General features: G+C 54.3%; 3 protein-coding genes across 4 annotated transcripts in view; 1 reads left to right on the top strand and 2 right to left on the bottom strand.

The window, feature by feature from the left end:
- The window catches only part of MTA3 (metastasis associated 1 family member 3), a 166,281-nt gene extending 162,656 nt beyond the window's left edge, over positions 1–3,625 (top strand). The window contains exons 17-18 of the mRNA XM_059943496.1: positions 3,115–3,255; positions 3,438–3,625. Coding sequence (XP_059799479.1) covers positions 3,115–3,255; positions 3,438–3,625 — 329 coding nt within the window. The remainder of the gene's footprint in view (positions 1–3,114; positions 3,256–3,437) is intronic.
- Positions 1,405–3,122, bottom strand: OXER1 (oxoeicosanoid receptor 1). Its single transcript, XM_059943497.1, is given in 3 exon segments — positions 1,405–2,493; positions 2,496–2,780; positions 2,783–3,122. Coding segments are annotated over 3 exon segments (1,083 nt in total). The 5' UTR covers positions 2,946–3,122; the 3' UTR covers positions 1,405–1,858.
- Positions 3,626–5,197: 1,572 nt separating the features above from the next.
- Positions 5,198–18,214, bottom strand: HAAO (3-hydroxyanthranilate 3,4-dioxygenase). 2 transcript variants are annotated; one of them, XM_059942865.1, is made up of 11 exons: positions 18,071–18,148; positions 17,238–17,343; positions 17,041–17,119; positions 12,139–12,222; positions 11,737–11,843; positions 9,072–9,161; positions 8,688–8,731; positions 8,214–8,359; positions 6,328–6,396; positions 6,040–6,122; positions 5,198–5,941 (listed from the first exon to the last, which is right to left on the bottom strand). In XM_059942865.1, the coding sequence occupies exons 2-11, from the start codon at positions 17,240–17,242 to the stop codon at positions 5,863–5,865; spliced, it is 786 nt and encodes a 261-aa protein (XP_059798848.1). In that variant the 5' UTR covers positions 17,243–17,343; positions 18,071–18,148; the 3' UTR covers positions 5,198–5,862. The 2 variants fall into 2 exon arrangements, with proteins under 2 accessions (XP_059798848.1, XP_059798847.1); XM_059942864.1 differs by lacking the exon at positions 17,238–17,343 and having other exon boundaries at positions 18,071–18,214.
- Between the last annotated feature and the right edge of the window lie 4,632 nt (positions 18,215–22,846).

Here is a 22,846-nt window from a genome sequence, read left to right as displayed (position 1 = left end):
CTGGCGCAGGCTTGGCCCGCTCCTCTCTGTGGCAGCAGAGGGTGGCGAGGCGGGAGTTCCTAGGAGTGTCTCTACCAGCGAGAAAAAGGCAGCAGCAGAGTGGAGGACTGGAGCAGGGGGCCATGTGGGGCAGAGACACCCGGGGAGCCCCCTTGGAGGGGCCTGGGCGGCACACCCACTTCCATCACTTGGTTTGGGTTCTCAGTATTTCTGTGGGTTTCTGACGGCGGCTGGTGAGTTTTCAGAAAAGGGAAGATGGCTGGAGACACACCAGGTTTTAATACCCATCCAACGTGTCCCCCAGGCCGCCTCCCTCTGCCTGACACGTTCCGTCTCCCACCTCAGCATCCACACGGCATCCACCTGCCTCCCTCCTGGGACGTGGGTGACCCTCCTGGGCCTTGGCCACCACTCCTGAGGACTTCTAACAGAGGGAGGGCATCCCTGTCCACAATATCAGAGGGTTGGACTAAGAGGATTAAAACAGTTGGGGAGAGGGGCTTTGGCCCCCATCGTCAGACCCTGTATCTGAGGCCTAGAGGCCTGTGGCTGGGGTGATGAGTAGGGAACCAGTCCCAGGCCCTTCCGTCCTCCCCAGCGGGGAGGACGTATGTCTACTGGGGGCAGATGTTCATTCTCCTGAGACGGCTAGGGCTGGGGACACATGGCGTTCAGGAGGTGCATATTTGGGGCTTTAGTGGCTTCTGTGTAGCGCTTCGGAAGCCTTGAAGGCCACGCACCCCCAATGACTTCGGCTGTGGACGACAGGGCCAACCACTCCCCCCGCCAAAGAAACCCCTGATTCATGCCCAGTGCATGCCTTGTGCCTGGGGGCCCCAGGTCAACAGACGTGTTAGCCCAGGTGGTCTCAGACACTGACATAGGCGTATTGAACAGAACAGAAAGGGGGAGAGATGGGCAAAATGGCTTTGGTCCTGGGGGAGGGTGGTGAGCTTGCTCTGGTCACCTGGAGACCCCTGCCCCCCTCCAGCATCCTGTCCTGGTGGGGTAGCAGCGACCACAGGTTCCAGGGCCACAGAAGGGTACTTGGGGCTGAGGAAAGCCAGGGGAGGGGGTCCAAGCCGAGCCGGGAGCCTGAACTGGATGGAGGTGGTAACTTCCCAGGCTGAAGATCCTCACGTGGTCCCGCAGGAGAGCAAGTCGGGGGCCTCCCAGGGATCCAGGTGGGCAGCCCATCCCGTGAGCCTGAGGACATCTCCCAGGGAAGCGTTCTGACTTTAAGGGCACACCGGGGCTCCAGGATCAATGTGGAAGGACAGCTTCCCCACTCTGTCCCCAGAGTGTCCCTTCATCTTGGGGAACTCACTTTGAACCCTCCTGATGCCAGAGCCAGATGGACCCAAAGATAACTTACTGGTTTTCCTTAGGACAGCTGAGGCAGCCTTGCATTTTCAAAAGGAAGTTTATTAGTATTGAAAAAGACAAACTGGAGATCACAGAAAATGCGGCTGTCTAATTTCTAAAGCAAGACTTCTGCTCTCACAGTCCTTCAGCTCTGGCCCGGGCCAGGGCAGCTGTGTGGCCCTCTGCCTGAGCTGGAGTCCCGGAGCCCCTGCCTGTCTCCACCTGCCATCATGCTCTGTGCTTTGGGGACATCATCTGGGACACACGACTCCAAGCCAAGACCCTTTTCTCTCCCTGCCACCCACCTGGCTCCTGCAGATGTCCCTTGTCCAGTTGGTTGAGGGACCCTGTGCTGGCAACAGTCCAGGGAGTGACCCTGTCCCTCCAGCCCAGAGCCTGGCAGTTCTCCCTCCTGTGGTACCGCAGCAGGGCCCCCATCCCGGGAGGGCCTTCCTGGTCAGCCCTCCTCCGAGACCTCTTGCGACGCCTCTGCCTACAGCTTCCCTGCGGCCACCACCTTCCCAGAGGGCACCCGGCGCCAGACAGAGGGCTGGTAGGTGCTCTCGTCGCTGGCGGAGGCCTGCCAGCCCTGGGTGAGGCCCAGCAGGGCCCGGCCCTGGCAGAGGAAGTTGGGGTTGAGCCTGGGGTCCAGGGCACTGTTGAGGTAGGTGAAGGCCACGGAGCCATGGAAGAGCTGCGAGCAGATGTCCAGGGTGCAGCAGGCATGCAGGCGGAAGGCCACGATGGAAGCTTTGCCGAAGATGATACTGGGCAAAAAGCAGATGGCGTAGATGGCCACGACCGCGGCCAGCGTGCACACGGCCCTCCGCGGGCCCGCCTGCATGTCCAGGCCTCGGCGGCGGATGGTGAGCATGACCTTCACAATGGCAAAGAGGATGAGCACCGGTGGCAGGAAGGATTCCAACACGAACAGGGCCTGGTGCCGGCAGAGTGAGGCCGAGGGGCTCGTGCCCAGCTGGTAACGGAGGCAGGAGTGGCTGGAATTGGTGGTCGGGAGCAGGTGCCCGTCGAGGAGTAGGATGCCCCCCCAGAGTCCCCCGGCCGCCCGGGCGGCTGCCCACACGGAGGCCCTGCTCAGCACGTGGTGAGGCCGCACCACCTTCAGGCCGCGAGGGAGACCATGCTGGCTGAGCGGCTGGTGGCGATCGCGAAGGGGCTGACTTTGCAGGCAGTGGCCCCGAAGCCCCAGGGCTCGTGGAGGAAGTAGTAGTCCACGCGAAGAGGCCGGCTGATGATCAGGAGAAAGTCGGCCACCACCAGGCTGAGCAGGAACACAGTGTTGGACGTCCAGGGCCACGCGTGGAAGCAGCAGATGAAGAAGGCCAGGCTGTTCCCCACCAGGCCCAGGACAAATTCCACGCTCAGGACTGGCGCCAGGAGGGCAGACACCATGGGGAGGAAGCCGGGTGGCCGGGAGCCGAGGCCTCTCCAGGTGACCCCAAGGCAGTGGTGAAGGCAGAGGGAGAGGAGGAGGAGGGAGAGGGAGGGAGGAAGGGAGGGAGTGAGGAGGCAGAGAGAGAAGGAAGGGGAGAGGGAGAGCTCAGGTTATGAAATGCCATGGGCTGCTTGGGCCGTGGATATGAGAGAAGTTTCTACGGTCGTCCTACCCCTGCACGAGTGTTCAAGGATTAGTGCTCGCTGTCAGCTGGCCACCACGATGACTCAGTATCCTGGGGTTTTCATCAGCATCCTCTCAGCCACTGAGAAACCCTGTGTTCCTATTTGCAGGCAAAGGGGAACCCTGCAGCCTGCCCTCCCTCCCTCCCCACCTCCCCCGGGTACAGAGTGGCCTGCCTGTGAGGTCTCTACGCTGGGCCTCGGTTGGAATCTGCGTTGCCCCTGGCAGAGGAGGATGCAGGGCTCATCAGGGTGAGTGGAGGCCCAGAGAAACCCTGAAGTGGGAGGAAGGCCCAGCTGGGGTGAAGTTGGGCCGACTGTTCACAGCCCTGAGTGGTCAGACATTGGCTTGCCTGAAGGCAGGAGCTTGTCCTGGCAACTCAGAGCCCTCCGGTTCATGCAGACCACCCTGGACCCCTCCCACCCCGTCACAGATAGGGACAGGGTGGCCGCCTCCCTGCCCCCGCCAGCTCTGGCAGCAGGGACCGTGGAGCCAGCAAGACGTCGTCCTGGGGGAGGGAGGCGGGAGCCCAGTCAACACCTTGACCGTCGTGCTCACAGCCTGCTGAGAACAGCCCACTGTACGTCCGCCAGCCCGCTGTCGCTATTCCCAGATTCCTGATGCTTCCAAAGTCTGTGATGGTCCCAAGTCCACATCCGTGAGGAAGTACATCCCACAGGCAGAGGGCTCCCCTGCCAAGTTTCTACTGCCATGGCCTGGGGATATGGGGGCTTCTCCCACAAACAGAACAATCTTGAGAGTCCTCGAGGTTCCCTGCCACTGTCCACCCCACTTAGCCGGCCATCACCCAGTACTCACTGCAGAGAGGGGAGTGGGAGGCTGCGGCTGGCTTCAGATAAGGTACCAGTCCTGCCCCCCTCTGCGTGGTACTCTCATGAGCCCATGGCGCCAGGCCTGTGGGCAGAGATGAGGGCCCGGGGCTCCTGGTAACCTGGGACAGCACCAAGAGAGGCTGTGGTTCCAGGCTCCAGGATCTGACACGCCCTGCCCCCTTGCCCCCATGCCAAATGGCTGTGCTCAGCAGGGCGCTGTGTGCTGCCAACTCTGAGTCTCTGGGTTTCAGACGCAGTGGCCGTTGGCGCCTCTCCCACAGATCCTCCAGGCCTTTCCCCTGCCCTGGGCTCCCACTGGCCAAGGCTGAGGGCAGATAGGCCGTAACCACAGGGTGCAGGGTGGTGGGACCACCAGACTGAGCTTTGAATACAGACAAGCCTGGGTTGGAAACAGAGCTGCCTGCTTTCCAAATCTCTCTGAGCCTCATCTGTTAAACGGGGTGCTACCACCTTCTTGGAGAATTATAAGGATTAAATGAGGTCATGTATGTGAAAATGTCTAGCAAATTCCCTGGCACAGAGTCGGTGTTCAGAAAAACAGGAGATCTAATTTTCGTGATTTTCTGTCTTGGATTAGGCCCACCCTTGGCACTAGGGGGCCCTTCTCGTGGCCATGTGCACCCTGCCCAGGGGGCCTCCCTGGGACATTCGTGTGTTCTGTCCTCAGCTCCTGTACACAGAAACACATCACTGCAGCCCGAGCACAGGCCCAGCCTCTGCCCTCACTGCCCTGAACTGGTGGAAGGTTAGGGGGAGGCTGTTGGTGTTTCTTCATTGCCTGTAGGAGAGGAAATCCTCTAGAGAGGTAGGTGGGTGAAGGTCCCGACGTCCCTCAGGGCCGGAAGTCCTTTCAGCAAAGTCAGGGTCTCCTTTGCCGTTGTCAGTGGAGGGGATCGAAGCAATGAGCCGGCAGGCTGGGGCGGGGGAGGCAGGGTTCAGACCCAGGTTTTCTGGAGGAAGCGCTGACTCTACCCAGGGACCTGTTTCATCCAGATCCAGCTTCAGCTCCCCCCACGTGCGACCCCTCACCAACTTCTCATTGAAGCCCCATGAAACCGAGCCCGGATCTCCCTCTGCAGGTTGCATGATTCGTCTCTACCCACTGCTGCGTCCGGGGCTCCCAGCACTCCTGGACCCCACGGGGGCCTGTACATAGCAGGGGGGAGAAGGGGGAGGAGGCCAGACAGCCCTCCCCCCTGCTGCCAAGCCCCTGAACAGCTTTACGCCCCTCTGAAGGCTCATCACAATCTTTGTGTATTAACTGTGGTTAACTCCAGCTGGGGGGATTTTGTGTTTTTAGTATTTCTACATTTTCTACAATGAGCACAAGTCACTTCAGTTACTGGGGAGAGAAACCTCAACAGATGCTATATTTTAAAGTTATGTAAAAAGAGTAAGTGAGAAAGAGAAAGAGGCAGAGGGACAACATCAGCTGTGCCCCAGGACGGGCATAGGAGCTCGCATGGAGGGGCCACACACACAGCATGAGCGCTTCTCTACAAGCAGGGGAACCCGGTCACAGACCCTCCACAAGGTCCACGGTCACCCAGTGCTCCAGATCTCCCTCCCCGCCCCGCACACACACACAGTCATGGGAGCACCAGGTGTGTGCCAAAGATCACAGGCCGTGTGTGTGCAGACCCGTAGGTGCCTGTCAGGAAGCCTTTACTGAGGACATTGGCAGCAGGCAAGTGCTGCGCTGAGCCTGTGGACAGAGGGATGGAGAGGACCCTGGCCTCAGGGGGCAGTCCACCCGGCAGAACCCTGCAGGGCAGTGGGCTGAAGGCTGTTAGGGGGGATGGGGAGCTACGGCCCCCAGGAACCTGGCGTCTTGGAGAGGACAGAAGGAGGATGGATGACAGTGGTGTCCAGGACCTGGCCCGGGAGACTCTGAGTCACTCGGCAGCAGTGCACGTAGAAGCGGTGGGGCTGGGAGAGTTACTTGGCAGGGGTGGCGCTCGGGGGCACCCTGTGGGTGCTCTGGGCCTGCAGCATGAGGATCAGTCACCCCAAGGGCTTCTTGCGGGCAGGGTCCTGAGTCACAGACAGGGCCGTGGAGTCTTGCCCTCGTTCCCAGCTATACCTGTGGCGATGCAGGTAGGCGGGGCTCAGACAAGGCTGGGATCCCAGGGAAAGGTGGGCAGTCCCACAGTTGGGGGTAAAACCTCCCCGGGTACTCACGCAGTCCCAGCTGGCACCAGGAGGCTGTCATCGGGGGTCAGGCTCAGGCGCTGTCCTTCCATCGTCACCACCGAGGAGCCCTCCTAGGAAAGAGGAGTAGGAGAAGCAAATGGAGGCTGTCAGGGTGCGGCGCCTGTCCGAGCGTCCCTGAGTCAGCCTTGGCAAGGAGGCCCAGGAGCCGGTCCAGGCCGTGGGCACCCCAGGAGCAGCCTGGTCCTCATGGGCAGGCAGGAGGCTGTGCCCCCCGGAGGCTGTGCCCCCCCCCGCCCCGCCCCCGGGCCCACTTGCCAACTGCCACAACCAGACGTCCACGTCCTGTCTTGGGCCTTCGCTGCTGCCTTGTCCATGGACCATCACCTGGGGGGAAGTGACACAGAGTTTTCCAGCGCATCCTGCCCCACGTGGGAGACGGCCTTGAACCTGGCCCCGAGACACCAGGCCTGCGTGGGGCAGGGATGGGGCCCTCAACACAGCCTCATTTCCAGGTGCTGAGCAGAGACCTGGCCTTGGAGAGGAAGGCTGCCCAGGCCACAGGGCCCCCTGGCCACCTGCTGTTGGGGATCACACGTGCCTGCCCTCCACACCCACCTACATATCTGGCCCCTCGGATGCACGACACAACTACTGCTGACCCATGTGGAGGCACGCCTACCAGGGGCACGCAAGGCGCGTGTGTGTACATGGCACAGTGCAGACGCACGTAGCACACACACACGTGAACTCCCCAGAGAATGCCCACCTCCCTTCCTCGTGAGAGGTTAGGAGTCTGGCCTAAGGAGGAGGAGGGAGATGGGAGGGGATGAATGAGAGCGAGAGGGAGGCTGAGCAGCTCTGACCTGCATCAGCCCGGAAGCCCACAGCTGCTGTGCAGGCCACGCTCCCACCGGCCCAGAGTGGGACTCAGTAGATATTGGCTGGAGTGAACTGAAGCAGGGAGAAGGAGGGGTATGAAAGAATGGGGTGGGAGGGGCTTGGTGGGGCGCACCGGCTCTCACAGCCCTGTGTAAGCTCAGGGCTCGGCTGGCTGGGCCTTTTAGGGCAGGTCTGCATCCAGTGATCATTCCCTCCACGGGGGTATCTAATTCAAATTCCAAGGGATGTACCAGTGGCAAACGGTAAAGCACAGGTGAACGTGAGCCTCCTGGCAGGTCTTCTCGTCGCCACACTTGCCCTCCTGATCCAGTCCTCACACAGGCTACAGTGATCTTTCTGAAACCCCACTGCAGCCTGGTCACCCCCCTGCTCCCCGCTTCAGCACTTGGGTGAAGCTCTCTTGTTTCCAGGATTCGTCCTTGCACCTTGCCCAGCCCAGGAGAGCCGCTAGCACGTGGGCACAGCCTGCTACTTTGGCCATCTACCAATTGTATCTGCTGCCCCCACTCCCCTGTCCTGGTTCCCCAACCTCAGGTGTTTGCAATGTCAGCCTGTTTCAAGCCTCCATGCCTTTGCTCAGGCTTCTCCTTCACCTGGAATGGGCTCTCCATCTTCTTTTCTTCCTTTTGCAAACTCCTACAATAGCTTTAAAACTCAGCTTATATATCACCTCCTCCAGGAAGTCGTCCCTGACTTCCCTCACAGCCTGGTTCTTCCTTTATCCTCCTATGGCTTCCTGTAGCTTCTCTACCAAAGAATGTATCACATGATCGTGGCAATTGTTGATTAACTTCTCCATTTACTAGACCATACACTCTCTGAGACAGTGACTCTATCTTATTTTCTTACTAAAGCCTGAAACATAATAGGCACTCAATAAATGTTGAATGGAAGGAGGCGAGCCTGGTTTGGGTCTCTCTCTGTGCAACTCTCCACCCAATCCTCACCCCCAAATATCTCTTTCCCTTCTGGCTGCCAAGGCTATGACTGGCCAAAGGCCCAGGAAATCCTGGCAGGGAGATGACCCCAGACCCCCAGGAATCTCTCAGTGGATGGGGCAACCCCCTACTCCGAAGGCAAAGAAAGATTGCTGGGGACCACATAGCCTCCATGGGCTTCCACTCACAGCAAAGCCATCATCTCAGAGTCAGGGAGGAAACAAAACCTATGCTTGCGTCCACAACCTCCAAAACTGGCATGTGAGTGTGTGTGTGTGTGTGTGTGTGTGTGTCCATGTGTAATTAGTTCCCATCTCCCGGGGCTGCTGGGCAGATGCCCTGGGTGGCCCAGCGCTGTGTTACCTGGGTCTCATAGGTGTCCCCAAACAGGCTGAGGGGTATGCCAGCGTGCAGCTCCTTGCGGTGGCCATCCAGCCAGGCCTCCAGGGACATGGGCTCCATGACGGACCGTGTGCTCAGGGGGAATGGCGGTTCCTTGAGCAGCTGGTCTGCACCCACAGCACAGCTGGGGTCAGCGTCCTCTGGCCCCGCCGGCCCCGCCCCAGAGGGCCCAGTTCCCAGGGGTCCAGTTCCCAGGGGTCCCAGCTCCCAGTCGCTGAAATGGGCTCTGGCTCCAGCTCAAGGACCAAGCAGCCATGGGGGGGTACTATTTGGTGCCATCTTCTTGTGCCTTGAGTACAGGGCAGAGTACTCAAAAGGAGACCCCCTGGTACCCAGAGCCAAGACCCACCCTTCTCTGGAAAAGGAGGGAGGGAGGGAGGGAGGGAGGGAAGGAGGGAGGTGGAAGGGGAGAAAGATGGTTCCTAGTCGCCTTACCAGGGTTGGGTTTTCCTGTTCTGTGCTGCTCAGAGCTAAGGAACCTGCAGGCACAAAGGGGGAAGAGTAGTGGCTAGTGAGACACACGCGCGCGCACGCGCACACACACACACACACACACACACTCATACACTCCGGGGTGCAGGAGCCCACACACACTCATGGTGCCCTCACACAATTTGTTGTATATCCGCCATCCTTTCCCTCCCCTCCCCAGGGGGCTTCCCACCCTGGGGAGGGGCAGACTTTCTCCCTAAATCCTGGGCTTGATGGCTCTAGGCTGGCAGGTACTGCCGAGGAGCACTGCTGGGCTGGGTCTGCTCTCCCCAGCCAGAGCATGGGGCCTCAGGAGAGCGAGGGGCAGGGGCTGGGCTGGGGGCTCACTCCTGGATGATGGGGGCCAACTGTGTGCCGAGATCCTCGCAGTAGAACCACTTCTCAAACAGGACGTCAGTGGTGTCGCCTATGTAGTACCTGCCAGAACAAAAAGCGGGCACCCGGCTCCCCACCTGGACATCCTCAGGGCAGCCTCCCTCAGGCCTGGCTCTGTTTGTGATTGGCTGGGCCCGGGCTGGCCCTACAGAGCTGACGGCCTGCTCCATCCTGTTAGCGCAACCTAGTGGCCAACGCACGCTCACCCACACTCAGCTCTCCCAGGAGCCCCCGTGTGGCCCCAACGTGGGTGGGCTATTATCGACCCCGTCCCCATGGCTCTTCCTGGTTCCCCAAACTTGACCATTTACAAAGTAGACAGAACTCCGAGATTCAGGGAGAAGCTGGGCAACTTGGCAGGGATTACACAGCCTGTAAGTGGCAGAAGCAAGGCCGACTGGAGACAGTCTTAGAAACACAGCATCAGTGGCAAATGCTTTTCCAAAAGGGGAAGCTGAGGCTGAGCCTGATCCGGGCCCTAGCGTGCTGGCACTCTAGGTCAGAGCACACGGAACCTTAAGGGACCAACGTGCTGAAGACGTCCCCCAGATGAGGGGCTCCTTCTTTTGGGGTCATGGATGGCTCTGAGAACTGGAGCAAAGCGCTGCGCCTCTTCTCTGGAGGAAGGTCCCTACGCCTGTACACAGAGCCTCTAGTAGACTCCCTGAAGCCCACCCAGGCCCCCAGCCCGGCCTGGCGTGCAGCTCCACTGGCCTGAGGAGCGCGGGGCAGACCGGGGCTGGGCCTCAGGGCCCTGTGTGTGCAGCACATCTACTGACTGAATGCCTAACCCCCAAGCTTAGCTCCCAGTGCCAGGCCAGCTCTGCTCTTCGGCTCCTCCTGAGAAAGAGAAGTGGTCCTGCTTATGGGCGATGGTTTACAGACACAGTGCATCCACCCTGCCTGACACCCTAAGTTCTATCCTGGGATGGAGCTGGCCACTGGAAAGCCTCATAACTGGACCTCGATGCCCTCCAGGAACTGCCTTCAGAGTGGCATTTTAATGTTGAGCCCCTGGCTTTTATTAAAGGTCAAAAGCAGCCAGATGAAATCTGTTACTGAATTTGCTGTAAAAGTGTTACTGAAGACGCCGTCCTCTCCATCACTGAAGACTCCCCATATAAAGCCCCATGTCAAAAATTTATTTTCGAATTTAAGGCCAGGCAGCTATTTCTACAACAGACTATTCTGCAGTAGATTAGTATGCAGTCATTAACATGGCGTTTTTTGCAAAGCATTTAATAGTATGAGAGATACTCATGAGTTTTTTTATGTAAAAAAAACTGCAAAACTCAAACCCATGCTTGCAGTAAGACTACAATGTTGTAAGGTGTAGGTATGCATAGAAAAAAGATGAGATGGACGTCTAAGTGCTTTGTTAGCTTTGATTGGCGGGATGACTTTTTTCTGCTTGTTTTCTCTTTATTTTGTTTTATTGAGATATCATTCACATGCTATCAAATTTACCCGTTACCTGACAAGTCATTTTAATTTTGTTCATTTTGCTTTCTTGTACTTTTCCAGATTTCAAGATTGAACGTGTATGACTTTGGTAATTAGAAAAAAAGGGACGAATTTTTTAAATGTCCATTATAACACAAGATGTGGACATTTTTAAAATGTCCATTATAACAAAGTTTTCTGATTTCAGTAACTTGCTGGGAAATTTTAATTTTCTTAGTTAAAAAATATAAAAAAATAGCTTAGCTTTTGGAAAAATCTGGGTCCCCCTGAACCACAGGCTGAGTTCTCCTTTCAGAGGATAATAATCAGGTAACTGAATGGGACAAGATGGGAACTCTGTTCTAGAAATCTGCTATAGAAACAGAGCACCCATCTCTGCACCCATATTCGTCCCCTCCTTGGTGTTTACTCACACTTCCATCTAGGCTGTCCCAGCCGTAACTTCATATTTCTCTATAATGCCAGCTCGGCCACTTTCTAGCAAACTCAACTTCCCTGGGCCCAGTTTCTTCATCTGTAAAGTACATAACGGTACCCACCGGATAGGATCATTGTGAGGGTTAAAGGAATAAATACACATAAAGCGGTGCCCAGCACGTAGTAAGTGTTACTCAAATGTCAGCGCTGGGTGTGGAATGAGCTGGGGTAGAGAAACAAGCAGAGGGGCGCATTGGCGGAGACTCAGCTCTGGGGTGGGAGGCTGGGAGAAGCAGCACTGTTCCGGGCTGCCCTGGGCCAGGGGGATTTGACTTTGGCAACCATCCCCCTGCCCTTCCCCAGCAGCCTCAGTGCAGAAAGCACAGGTTCTGGGTCTTCCCTGGCGGTCCAGTGGTTAAGACTCCACGCTTCCACTGCAGGGGGCGTGGGTTCAATCCCTGGTTGGGGAACTAAGAGCCCACATGTTCTGGGCCCAGCCAGAAGGTGTCAGGCTGATGGGCTCCCAGGGGGTCACAGAGAACACCCCGCTTCCCCGGCATCATCAGACCCACCCTACCACCTACCCCAATCCCTCCCCATCAGCCAGCAAATGCAGGGTCTCCATTGCCACCAACCCTCTCAGTGGTGGCTGAGTGGCTTTCTTGGGTCTATCTAGGATCCTGCTGCATCCCCCCCCCCCAGCTCTGTGCCAGACCCCCAGACCAGGCCCATTTACCTGAGCGCATCTAGCTCCGTTTTCAGCCGCCTCCGCTCAATCACCAGCCCCACTGTGTTGGCAAACCTCTGTGGAGAGTGGGGGACCCCAGCGGGCAGGAGGAAGATCTGCAGGGGTGGGGACAAGGTGCCAGCCCCCCACGGAGGCCTCAGTGCTGCGGGGTCCCAGGCCTCCCCAGCTGGCCACAGTCCAGCCCAGCCCCCTCTCTGCCAAGCCTCCACCCGGGAACTAGAGGGGATGTCAGGCTGTGCTGAGATGGACAGCCTTGAGGAGGAAGTGCCTGAGGACGGGGCTGAGGCAGGTTGGGCAGGTAGGAGGGCAGGAAAAGGCTGGGAGCACAAGACCGCCACGAAAGCCAGGAGAGTGGACATGCTGGGGTCCTGTTCTGGGGCCCAGCCTCACCTCTCCCTGCCGAATGACCACATCACGGTGTTTCCCTTGCTCCAGGACTTGGAGAAGCATGTCGCCTTCCAGCTGGTAAAACACCTGTGGCAAAGGACAGCAGACAGGCTTGGACTCTCCCCAGTCCCTCTTCCAGGTCTTTGGCCTGAGTTCTGACCAGGAAACCTGAGGAACTTCCTGAAGGCCTCAGAGTTCACAAGCACCTTGGTCACTCTCGCGTGAGGCCCCAGCCTCCCCTGACACAGGCCACAGATAAAAGGGCTGGGGACACGTGAGGATCATACCTTGACGTTAAAGTGATGACCAAAGTACCCAGGACATAACAGCTGGTGTCTGGCTTGAGGGCAGGAGGCTGGCTGAGATGCTTAGTGAACAATTCAGGGACCCATCAGCCAGGTAAGGAGAACCACCCATTTACTGCGTCCCAGGGGCTGGGCAAGCACTTTCCTATACAGACAGGCCTTGTTTTATTGTGCTGCACTTTATTGCGCTTCCCAGATACTGCGTTTTTTTTTTAATTGAAGGTTTGTGGCAACCCTGCATTGAGCAGATCTATTGGTGCCATTTTCCCAACAGTATTATTTCTAAATTAAGGTATGTATACTGTTTTTTTAGACATAATGCTATTGCACACTTAATAGACTACAGTATAGTGTAAACATAACTTTTACATGCAGTGGGAAACCAAAAAATTCATGTGACTCACTTTATTGCAATATTTGCTCTCTTTCAGTGGTCTGGAACCGAACCTGCAATATCTCTTAGGTATGCCTGTACATTATCAGAAATCTTTGTGACAACCTCCAAAAATATTATTAGCCCCATTCTGCAGAAAAGAAAAAAGGGAAACTGAGGCTCAGAGAGTGAAGCCACTTGCCTAAGGTCACACAGTTAGTCCTGGAGCAGCAGTTTGGACCTGAGTCTGAGTGTAGCTCTGGAGCCAGTGCTAGCTCCTCTGGCCACAGTGATGCCCTGGAATGGGGCTATGCTGGTCCAAATCCCTCTGGAGGTCGACTGGACACATAAATGGCCATGTAAATGGTGGACTTGATGCTGGAAGCTGGGATGAATTGGGGGCTCTGGGGATGGAAGCACTCGCCTCCTGCTGTCTCCCTGGGGCGGGGAGCAGGTGCTGCAGGGTTCCTACTGCATTTTCCTATTCCATCCTAAGTCCCTAATTAATGTGTTTACTGAGATTACCCACGGCACTGGGAGGAGGAGGAGGAAGACACATTTTCTCTTTACCAGTCACACATTGCACGGGTGTTAAGAGCCCCAGCCAAATAGTTGAAGGGGTGTTATTAATAATAATTATTACTATTGTGTAAGGAGTTAGAGGAGATAGAGGTTCTTGTCCCAGAGTCTACTAAGAGAAATCAAGTGAGCTCAGGGAAACTAGAGAAATGTGGCTTTACGGTCTGACACGAGGACAAGCTGACACAACCCCTCTGAAGGGCAATGTGGCAAAGGGCAGGAAGAGCCTTCACCGCTCACACCCCTGTAAGGGTTTCTTGGGATGCAGGACCTTCCACGCTGAAACCGTCAAAGTCCAGGGAAAACCAGGACAGTTGGCCGCCTTACAGCTTGCCCTAGTCATTCCATCTCTAGGAAAGTGGCTGCAGTGAATCAGAAATGCACCTGGCTCGGAACTTCCCTGGCGGTCCAGTGGTTAAGACTTCACCTTCCAATGCAGGGAGTGCAGGGGTTCGATCCCTGGTCGGGGAGCTAAGATCCTACATGCTTTGCGGCCAAAAAACCAAAACATAAAAACAGAAGCAATATTGTAACAAATTCAATACAGACTTTAAAAAAAATGGTCCACATTAAAAAAAAAAAATCTTAAGAAATGCACCTGCCTCATGGCTGCCGTACATGGCTGTTTTATCACAGCACATGGTGGTTAAAGGCATAGCATCCAGTGTCACTCGTCCCTCAGCTCGGCCAGGTCACCGTGTACCTTTGGCCAATTCAGTTAGCCTTTCTGTGCCTCGTTTCCTCATTTATAAAATGACAGTATCTACTCAGAATGTTGCTGTGAAGTGTGCCCAGGATGCTGTACACAAAGGTACCCAGCACATAGTCAGCACTCAACAACCTCTAGCTATTAATATTAGTGATGGAAGGAATAGCAAAAATAATGCTAATAATAGCAATAGGGGAAATGGCACTATTTTATGATAGAGACAATATATAGAACATTATGCAGCCATTAAAAACGATGTCTCTGAATAACTGTTAATAAAATGGGAAAATACTAAAGTTATCATGTTAAAGCAAGATGCAGAGCTACACCCAGCAGGTTTCTAATTACGTAGCCATACATGTATAATCCAGACAGTGTTCACCGTGGCATCCCTGAGTGGTGGGATTATGAATGAGGTACACATTTACGTTTGTCTTTCCTATATTCTGCACGTTTTCTACAATAAACAATATTTACTTTTATTATTAAAAATAACTCATGCAAATTATTTAAAACAAATAAGAAAAAACTTATCAGGCTCTTCTAGGGAGCAATTCTGCAAACTCCCCCCAAACCCTCCTTAGCTGGGAGGAAGCCCCTATGTGTTTGTATATGTGGGAGGTGTCCTTCCATGGTTATGGGGAGAGGAGGAAAGGCCTAGGGAATTCTAGAGAGGGGGTCATACCCCTTAGGCCCCACAACTATCAGGGAAAGCTGGAGTGGGCGGCAGGGCTGGAGTGATGGTCTGGGCCAAAGTCAAGCCCTTTCTGGGCAGGCTACAAGGTGTTAGTGGCCATTAAACAACTTAGAAAAAGTGGAATTTTAGAGGCCTGTCCTGTGATGAGGAACAGGCCTAGCCTGGAGCAGAGGGGCACATCTTGAACAGCAGAAAATCCCAAACAGTCACGGGCACTCCAAAAGGAATGATGCTCTGTTTGGAAGTAAATGATGTTTGGGGCCTGGGGCTAACTAGAAGATTAACTGTACTGGCTGTTGAATCGATTTTGGCCTCCGCAGCCTGGAAAGGCCTTACAGGCAGGCGAGGCCAGAGAGGGGCTGAGGGTGCAGAGAACCCATGTGTATTAAGCACCTAAGCTCTGTGCCAGGCTCTGTGCACATACCGTACCCACACTGCATCCTTCCACCAGCCAGGGGCCGGTGTCCCCCGTGAGCTGCGAGGAAACAGTCTCAGAGAGGTGATGTGATGGGCCCTGCCAAATCACATCGTTGGTAAGAGGCAGACTCCAGGTCCAGCTGACTCCCAGCCCAGGCTCCCTCGCACCTGGCACCTGTGCGCCCCAAGGGAAGGAGTCAGGTAACTGGAGTGTGTGTGGTGGGTAGAGCCTGGGCACCTGAAAGGCTGTTGCAGAGGCCTGAGTTCAGCCAGGAGGAGAATTCGGCTCAGTGACTCCCTTCCCTCACCAGGGAGGAGCCTGGCCCCCGGACTCTCCTCGGATTCGAGGACAAGCAGTGACAGAGAGGCTGCTGACCCTCAGCCCTGTGGCTGCCAGGGCCTGTGGCTGGCACTCTCCCCCGCCGCAGGTAGGACCAAGCCATCACAGATTGATGGGAGTTCCCAAATTCCTCCCAGCCACCTGAGGGTCCCTCCAGAGTGGGGACACCTGCTCAAGCCAGCCCTCCTCACCTGCCAGTGACCCAGCTGAGTCAGGGTTTGGTTTGGGCCCCTAAGCGGACACCCATCCACTTGGGGAGACCTTGAGGTGGGGCTGGGACAGAGGTGGTAGGGGGCAAGAAGGGGAGGAAGGAGGGAGGGAGATGGGAGAGGTGGGCACTGAGACCTGGGCTCACAGGGTGGAAGCCTCTGGAAGACAAGATGGGGGGCCTGAGGCTGACTGAGGCAGGCAGGCAAGACCCTGTAACCGGCCTCATCTCCCCCACCGGGGCCACTCCCAATCCAATCCCATCTTCCCTCTGTAGTTTTGGTTTTCCTGCTGATTTTTTCCAGAGGAAAATGGCCTCCAGTGAGGTGTGTTGTGAGAAGTGGGTGGCGGGAGAGGGTCGGGGCCTAGGAAGGGGAAGAGGCGAGGGGTTGGCTGGCCAGGGGTCCTCCCTGCTCTGCCCTCACCCACGCCTTAGGTGCTCGGCAAATGCTTGTTAAGCGAGTGATTCTCCTGTGTTCCCTCCAGTCCCCGGCTGCGGCTGAGACACCAGTGGTAGGGGGTGGAGGCTGGTGACCAAGCTGAACCCCGGACCTTGAACCCCAGCGTCAGGCCCCCCATACTGAACCTTTGCCACCAGAGATTCTGATAGCTGGGAACCCATCCGTGCCTCTCAAGGGGTAGAGGCTTTTTCTTTGAGTTTACTTTTGTTTGTTTACTTTGGGGTAGAGAGTACAGAAATACAGTTCAAAATTCAAGGTACAAAAGGGTATTCAGTACAAATTCCCCCTCCCACCTGCCCACCCCTCCATCAAATAGCTCCTAGCAACTGATGTGTCTTGTGCCCTCTAGATAAGGAGGGGGCCTCCCAGCCCCAGCCCTTCCTGGAGAACTTGGCTCCTGGGACCAGAGTGGAGCGCCCAGGTCCCTCTCAGCATTTGGGTCTCATTTTGGAGGCCAATCTTGCATTATTCAGGTTTGGGGGCGAGAGGGGCAGGGCATCCCCCCACCGGAGCATGGACGGCCCCTGTGTCTGGGGGCTGATGCCCAACAGCTGGAGCCTCTCACTCCCACAGAGGCTGGATTCTTTCCCGGGGCTTCCCCAGCAGTGTTCCCTCGAGGATGGAGCTGTCAAGGGTGTCACTGGGTGCCCACAACTTCCAGGCAGCAGTTTTACCCTGTGGTTTCAGTTGTGTCCCCTTCACCCATCAGTCATCTGACCACCCGCCTCTCTCATCCACAGGCTCTGGCCCTGGCAGGGGAAGTGTCCCCTCCCCCCAGGGCTGGGTCGGTGGTGGTGGGGGGCAGTCCACAGCCTACCTCCTCACCCTCCTCGATGTGGTAGTCCTTCCTGGTGTTGGGACCCCCGACGAACATGATTTTGAGCTGCTTCTGGTGCCTGCAGTGGATGAGAGGGGAGAGGTCCTGAACCAGCTCGCGGTTGCACAACCAGAAACTAACACAACATTCTAAAGCGATTATGCTCCAATAAAGATATTAAAAAAAAAAAATCCCACCTCATGGGGCTACTGGGAGAATTAAATGAGGTGATGTGAAAACACTTGGCAGTCTCCGGCTTGTCGAGGTGTTAGTGATTGGAGCTGTGTGGTTTGAGGAGCCGCCCTGTTGGAGATTTTCAGCGGACACAGCAAACTCGGGACTGTGAACCCGGAGCTGGGGAGCACACGAGGCCGGGCCACCCAGGCGAATGAAGGGGAAGGAGGTGAAGGGTCCACAGGCGAGGGCCTGAGAGGTCTGCCGGAGGAAGACTGTGCTGGGACACGGTCAGCCCTGTTGGGTGCTGGGGCAGAGGTGGCCAGGGAGAACCTGGTGGGGGTCTGTGTGCGCCCAGCTGCAGAGGGGGGCCTGGGAAGAGCACCAAATGGAGATCCTCCCACAGCAGCTGACCCTCTGACTTCGCCCTCTGCCTGCAGCTTCCTGAACGGAGTGTGGGTGTACGATTGGGCTGTCCCCAGGCCTCCGTTCTACAATTGATTCTGGGGTATCAACCTCCCCACCCCCCAATTTCTGAGAGTCAGTGGGGGTTGGAGCGCTGTTTCTCAGCCCTGGGGGACAGGGCTGCCATCTGGCATCGGCAAGTCTTTAGTCTCCGTCACCCAGCCATCCTCAGACGTCAAGGCAGCACGCAGTCACCAGAAAGAGGAACAGACGAAGGTGGTGAAACCCGGAACAGCCCGTCCTCACCCTTCCCTGAACACCACGAGAATGGCATCCCCCTTTCTGCAAGCTTCTGGGTCGACGAACTCTGAGCTGGAGGTTGAGGGGTGCAGATGGAGGAGGAGGAGGTGAGGACAGAGGGCAGGAGGATGGGGGCGTGCGTGGGACTCACAGGAGCTGGTTGCAGACCGGGGGCAGGAAGGAGGCCCGGTTCTCCTCCACCCAAGCCTTCACTCTCACGGGTCTCTCCATGGCCTCCCAGGAGCCGCGCTCCAGAGCCGTGTCCTCCGCGCCGTCGGAGGGGCGCGCCTCTGCCCGACCGCCTATTGACCGCCTGGTTAATCAGCATCCCGAGGGTCAAAGGGCGGGGCAACCACCTGTGACGCGCTGTGGCCACTCTCCGACTTTGGTCTGGAGCCCCCGCGCGCTCCGCGCCGCCTGACCCAGCCTCGCAGCACAGCCGGGGCGCCCCGCCCACCCGCGCCGGAGTGGGGCGCCCGATCCAGGCGTAAGTCACAGGATCGAGAACATTCCTGGTCCCTTGTCCCCAGACTTTCCGCCTGGGCCCCAGAGAAACCCCAAAGAAATCCTGTAAGAGGGGGAAGGCGGGTTTGTAAACCAGGGCGCCTGAATACAGGGGTGCTGGCACTGGGTTGAGGCCTCAGTTTCCTCATCTGAAAACTGGGAATGTCAACACAGCCATCTCAGGGTTGCATAGCGGCCACCATAGGCCCCGATTGATGTTAGTCCCCTATCCTTTCACGAGGACAGAGGTCAGGCCAGAGTCCGCAGATTTCTTGGGGGCTGCTTGCTCGGCTCTACCTGTGGCTGGTTCGGGAGAGGACGGGAGGAGCAGCGGGGGGCGCAATGCTGGGAGCCCCGGACGCAAGACAGGTACTCGCTGCGCCGGGCTGGGGGGCGCCGTCCCCACGGCGGGCAGAGCACCGACAAAGTGCCTGGCACTGTTCTCAGCTCCTTTCATGTCTTGGGGGCATATTCAAGGCACACCACAATTTATGAGGAGTTTTACAGATGAAGAACCGGGCACTCGGACCTCAGGAATCTGGGATCCGGGGTGCGGAGGGCGGACAAACCTAATGGGTTAACGATTCCAGCCTGGGGTAAGAGGCGCTAACCCGGGACCCTCGGGGCGCGGGGAGACCCGATGCTTGCCTGTGTGGGTGCCGAGGAGGGGGAAGGACGATTGGACACGGGCTTTCTTCTCTTTCTTCCCGACTCAGAATTCTTAGGAAGATTGCGCCTGTGTGTTGGAGGAGGGAGGTGAGGGTGGCGGAGAAGGAACATAGCCCAGACACCAGCATCCAGACTAGAGTTTAGGAAACTCGAAACTCCTCGGACTCCTGTCCCCCATCCCATCTTGGCCACTCCCTGCTGCCTGGGGTGGGCGGGTTTTCTCAGCACCCTCAGACACAGGGGCTCCTTGTGCAAATCAATACCCAGTCAGACGAATTACTTTTATTAAGTAAAAACTGTATTTGAAGATAATACCTGCAGTTTGAATTAAAGATATTTTTTCATAGAAAAAAATCTGGAAGTGCCAAAATTTTGGCAAGTCATCCTTGGGTTATGATTTCTTCATATTTCTGCTTATCTGTATTTTCTAAATTTTCTGTAATAAATATATTTTTTTTGAAAAAATAAATTCTTTAGCTTGGGAAAAAAAAACAAAAACAAAAAAACCCCAGTCTGATAGCAAACAAGATTCCTGCCCTCCCCCGCTGGGATCCTCCTGTTTCCTCTCCACGTACCGCTACCCTTTTCTTCCCCTTTCTCCCTCCTTTTTCTTTTTAGTTATTTATTTAGATTTTTTTTTTTTCTGAGCATTTCTTTCTAGAATCTTATTTGGCACCAAAATAACTCAAACCATATTCTTTGTCTTTCTCATCTACAAGTAATCAGAGGAGATGATTGGATGTTTGTTAAATGGATGGATGGGTGGGTGGGTGGATAAAGGCATGAATGAATTCCCACTACAAGGAAAAAAAAACCTCCATGATTTCAGCCCAACAGATGTTCTGATATGTAGTTCAAAGAAAAGAATGACAGTTACCCTGCATTTTATTTTTTATTTTTTTTAACTTTTTATTTTATATTGGAGTATAGTTGATTAACAATGTTGTGTTAGTTTCAGGTGTACAGCAAAGCGATTCAGCTACACATACATGTATCTCTTCTTTTTTAAATTCTTTTCCCATTTAGGTTGTTGCATAATATTGAGCAGAGTTCCCTGTGCTATACAGTAGGTCCTTGTTGGTTATCCATTTTATTTTTTTTAATTAATTTTTATTGGAGTATAGTTGCTTTACAATGTTATGTTAGTTTCTGCTGTATAGCAAAGTGAATCAGTTATACGTATACAGATATCCACTCTTTTCTAGATTTCCTTCCCATTTAGGTCACCACAGATCATTGAGGAGGGTTCCCTGTGCTAAACAATAGGTTCTCATTAGTTATCTGTTTTATACATAGTAGTGTGTATATGTCAATCCCAATCTCCCAAATTGTCCCACCCCTCCACCTTCCCCCCTTGATAACCATAAGTTTGTTCTCTACATCTGTGACTCTATTTCTCCTTTGCCAATAAGTTCATCTGTACCATTTTTCTAGATTCCACATATAAGCAATATTATACGATCTTTTTCTCTTTCTGACTTACTTCACTCTGTATGACAATCTCTAGGCCCATCCACGTCTCTGAAAATGGCACTGCTTCGTTCCTTTTTATGGCTGAGTAATGTTCCATTGTATATATGTACCACATTTTCTTTATCCGTTCCTCTGTCAATGGACATTTAGGTTGCTTCCATGTCCTGGTATTGTAATCAGTGCTGCAATGAACAACAGGTGCATGCATCTTTTCGAATTATGGTTTTCTCCAGATATTTGCCTAGGAGTGGGATTGCTGGGGCATATGGTAGCTCTATTTTCAGTTTTATAAGGAACCTCCCTACTGTTCTCCACAGTGGCTGTACCAATTTACATTCCCACCAACAGTGTAGGAAGGTTCCCTTTTCTCCACACCCTCTCCAGTGTTTACTGTTTGTAGATCTTTTGATGATGGCCATTCTGACCAGTGTGAGGTGGTACTTCACTGCAGTTTTGATTTGCATTTCTCTAATAATTAGAGATGTTGAGCGTCTTTTCATGTGTTTGTTGGCCATTTGTATGTCTTCTCTGGAGAAATGTCTATTTAGATCTCCGCCCCCCCCCCCTTTTTGATTGGGTTATTTGGTTATCCATTTTAAATACAGCAGTGTGTACATGTCAATCCCAAACTCCCTAACTATCCCTGCCCCCCACCCTTCCACCCTGCTAACCATCTCCAAAATTTACAAACAGCTCATGCAGCTTAATATCATCAAAACAAACAACCCAATCAAAAAATGGGCAGAAGACCTAAATAGACATTTCTCCAAAGAAGACATACAGATGGCCAAGAGACATATGAAAAGATGCTGGGCACCACTGACTCCAATGTTCAGAAAATCAACAATTCGAATTCTATCTGGGTGTTCAGGCATTGTTTAGTCACAGCCATCTGGACTCCTCCCAGTTATTGATCCATGGGTTCCTTCTAGTTTCTGGCTCTTACCAGCTCACAGCAGCCAGCTCTCCCCTCTGCACACAGGAGCTCATTTGCAACGTGGAGCAAGAAGCAGTCTCTGCCCTAGGACCAGAGCTCATCAGAGCCTGTCCTGGTTGCTGGTGCCTGGCTCTGGTCTCCCCTAGATGGTGGTTGCCTGCCCAGGTCACTAAAGCCAGTAGATACTCCCAGGCTTTGCTGAGTCTGGCTGCTAACAGTCTGATCTCTTCAATCTGTCAATGCACAGAACTAGTTTCTCCAGTCGATCCCTATCCCAGCTCACCTTGGTCTGTCTCTGTCTGTATCTCTGTCCCACTTTCCCTCCCTTTCATATAATTAAGCAAATGTTTAAGATCAAACATGAATAAAAGGGCTAGGTCATGAACTGTACTGGTTATTTGGAAATCTGGGTTCTGGCCTTGCTATCTCTTTAACTTGTATTATTTACAAGTCTGTTTTAAATTTTCTAGACATGTGGTTGGTTTGAGGGGTATTTTTGTTTTGATTTTTGTTCGGCTATCATTTTGTTTCATTTATTGTTTCTAATTTTATTGCATTGTGGTGAGTGAAGATGGTCTGTGTATTATTTTTGGGTGGGGATGTGTTAAGATTTCCTTTGCAGCTTAGTCTATGGTCCATTTTTGTGAATGTGTATTCTCTGCTTAGAATGTAGTTCTAAAGGTTTCTGTTAGCCTAACCTGCTGTGTTACATAAATTATCTCTGTTCTAGTTTATCAAGGTGCTCATGGGTGCAAATAACAGAGACCCCAGTTAAACAATGGCTTAACCAAGAGAAAGTTAAAGACTTATATAACTGGATACCCAGAGGAAGAATGAGCTTGTGAACTAGTGGTGTCATAAAAGACCCTGGTTCTTTCTCTTCCTCAGATCTGCTAACGGCAGCATGAGCTTCATCTCAAGGCTGATTCCCTGAGGGGTCAAGAGATAGAAACTATCCATAGCTTTTCTTTCAGACGAGGGGTTCTCAACCTTGGCACCACTGACATTTTGGGTGGATAATTTTTGTAGGGGGCTGTCCTTTGCATTGTAGGATGTTTAGCACATTCATGGCTTCTCCCCACTAGATGCCAGTATCTCTCCCCCAGTTGGGACAACGAAAAATGTCTCCAGACATTGCCAAATGTCCCTGGGGGGCAAAATTGCCCCCAAGTGAGAACCAGCTGTGTATACTGGCAATACAAGTTTCACATGCCCCAACCTGAACCAATTACTGGAGTGAAGGGAGGGATAATCTGATTGATTTATTCAAACTAAGATTTGTGCTTGAAGCTGGAGGCAGAGTTGGCTTCCCCCAAAGTCTGTGGCCATGGGGGGTGGGGTGGG

Source organism: Balaenoptera ricei, chromosome 13 (assembly GCF_028023285.1).
Source record: "Balaenoptera ricei isolate mBalRic1 chromosome 13, mBalRic1.hap2, whole genome shotgun sequence".
Classification (NCBI taxonomy): domain Eukaryota; kingdom Metazoa; phylum Chordata; class Mammalia; order Artiodactyla; family Balaenopteridae; genus Balaenoptera; species Balaenoptera ricei.
Note: the sequence above shows the minus strand (reverse complement) of the source record. Positions and strands in the feature narration are given on the sequence as shown.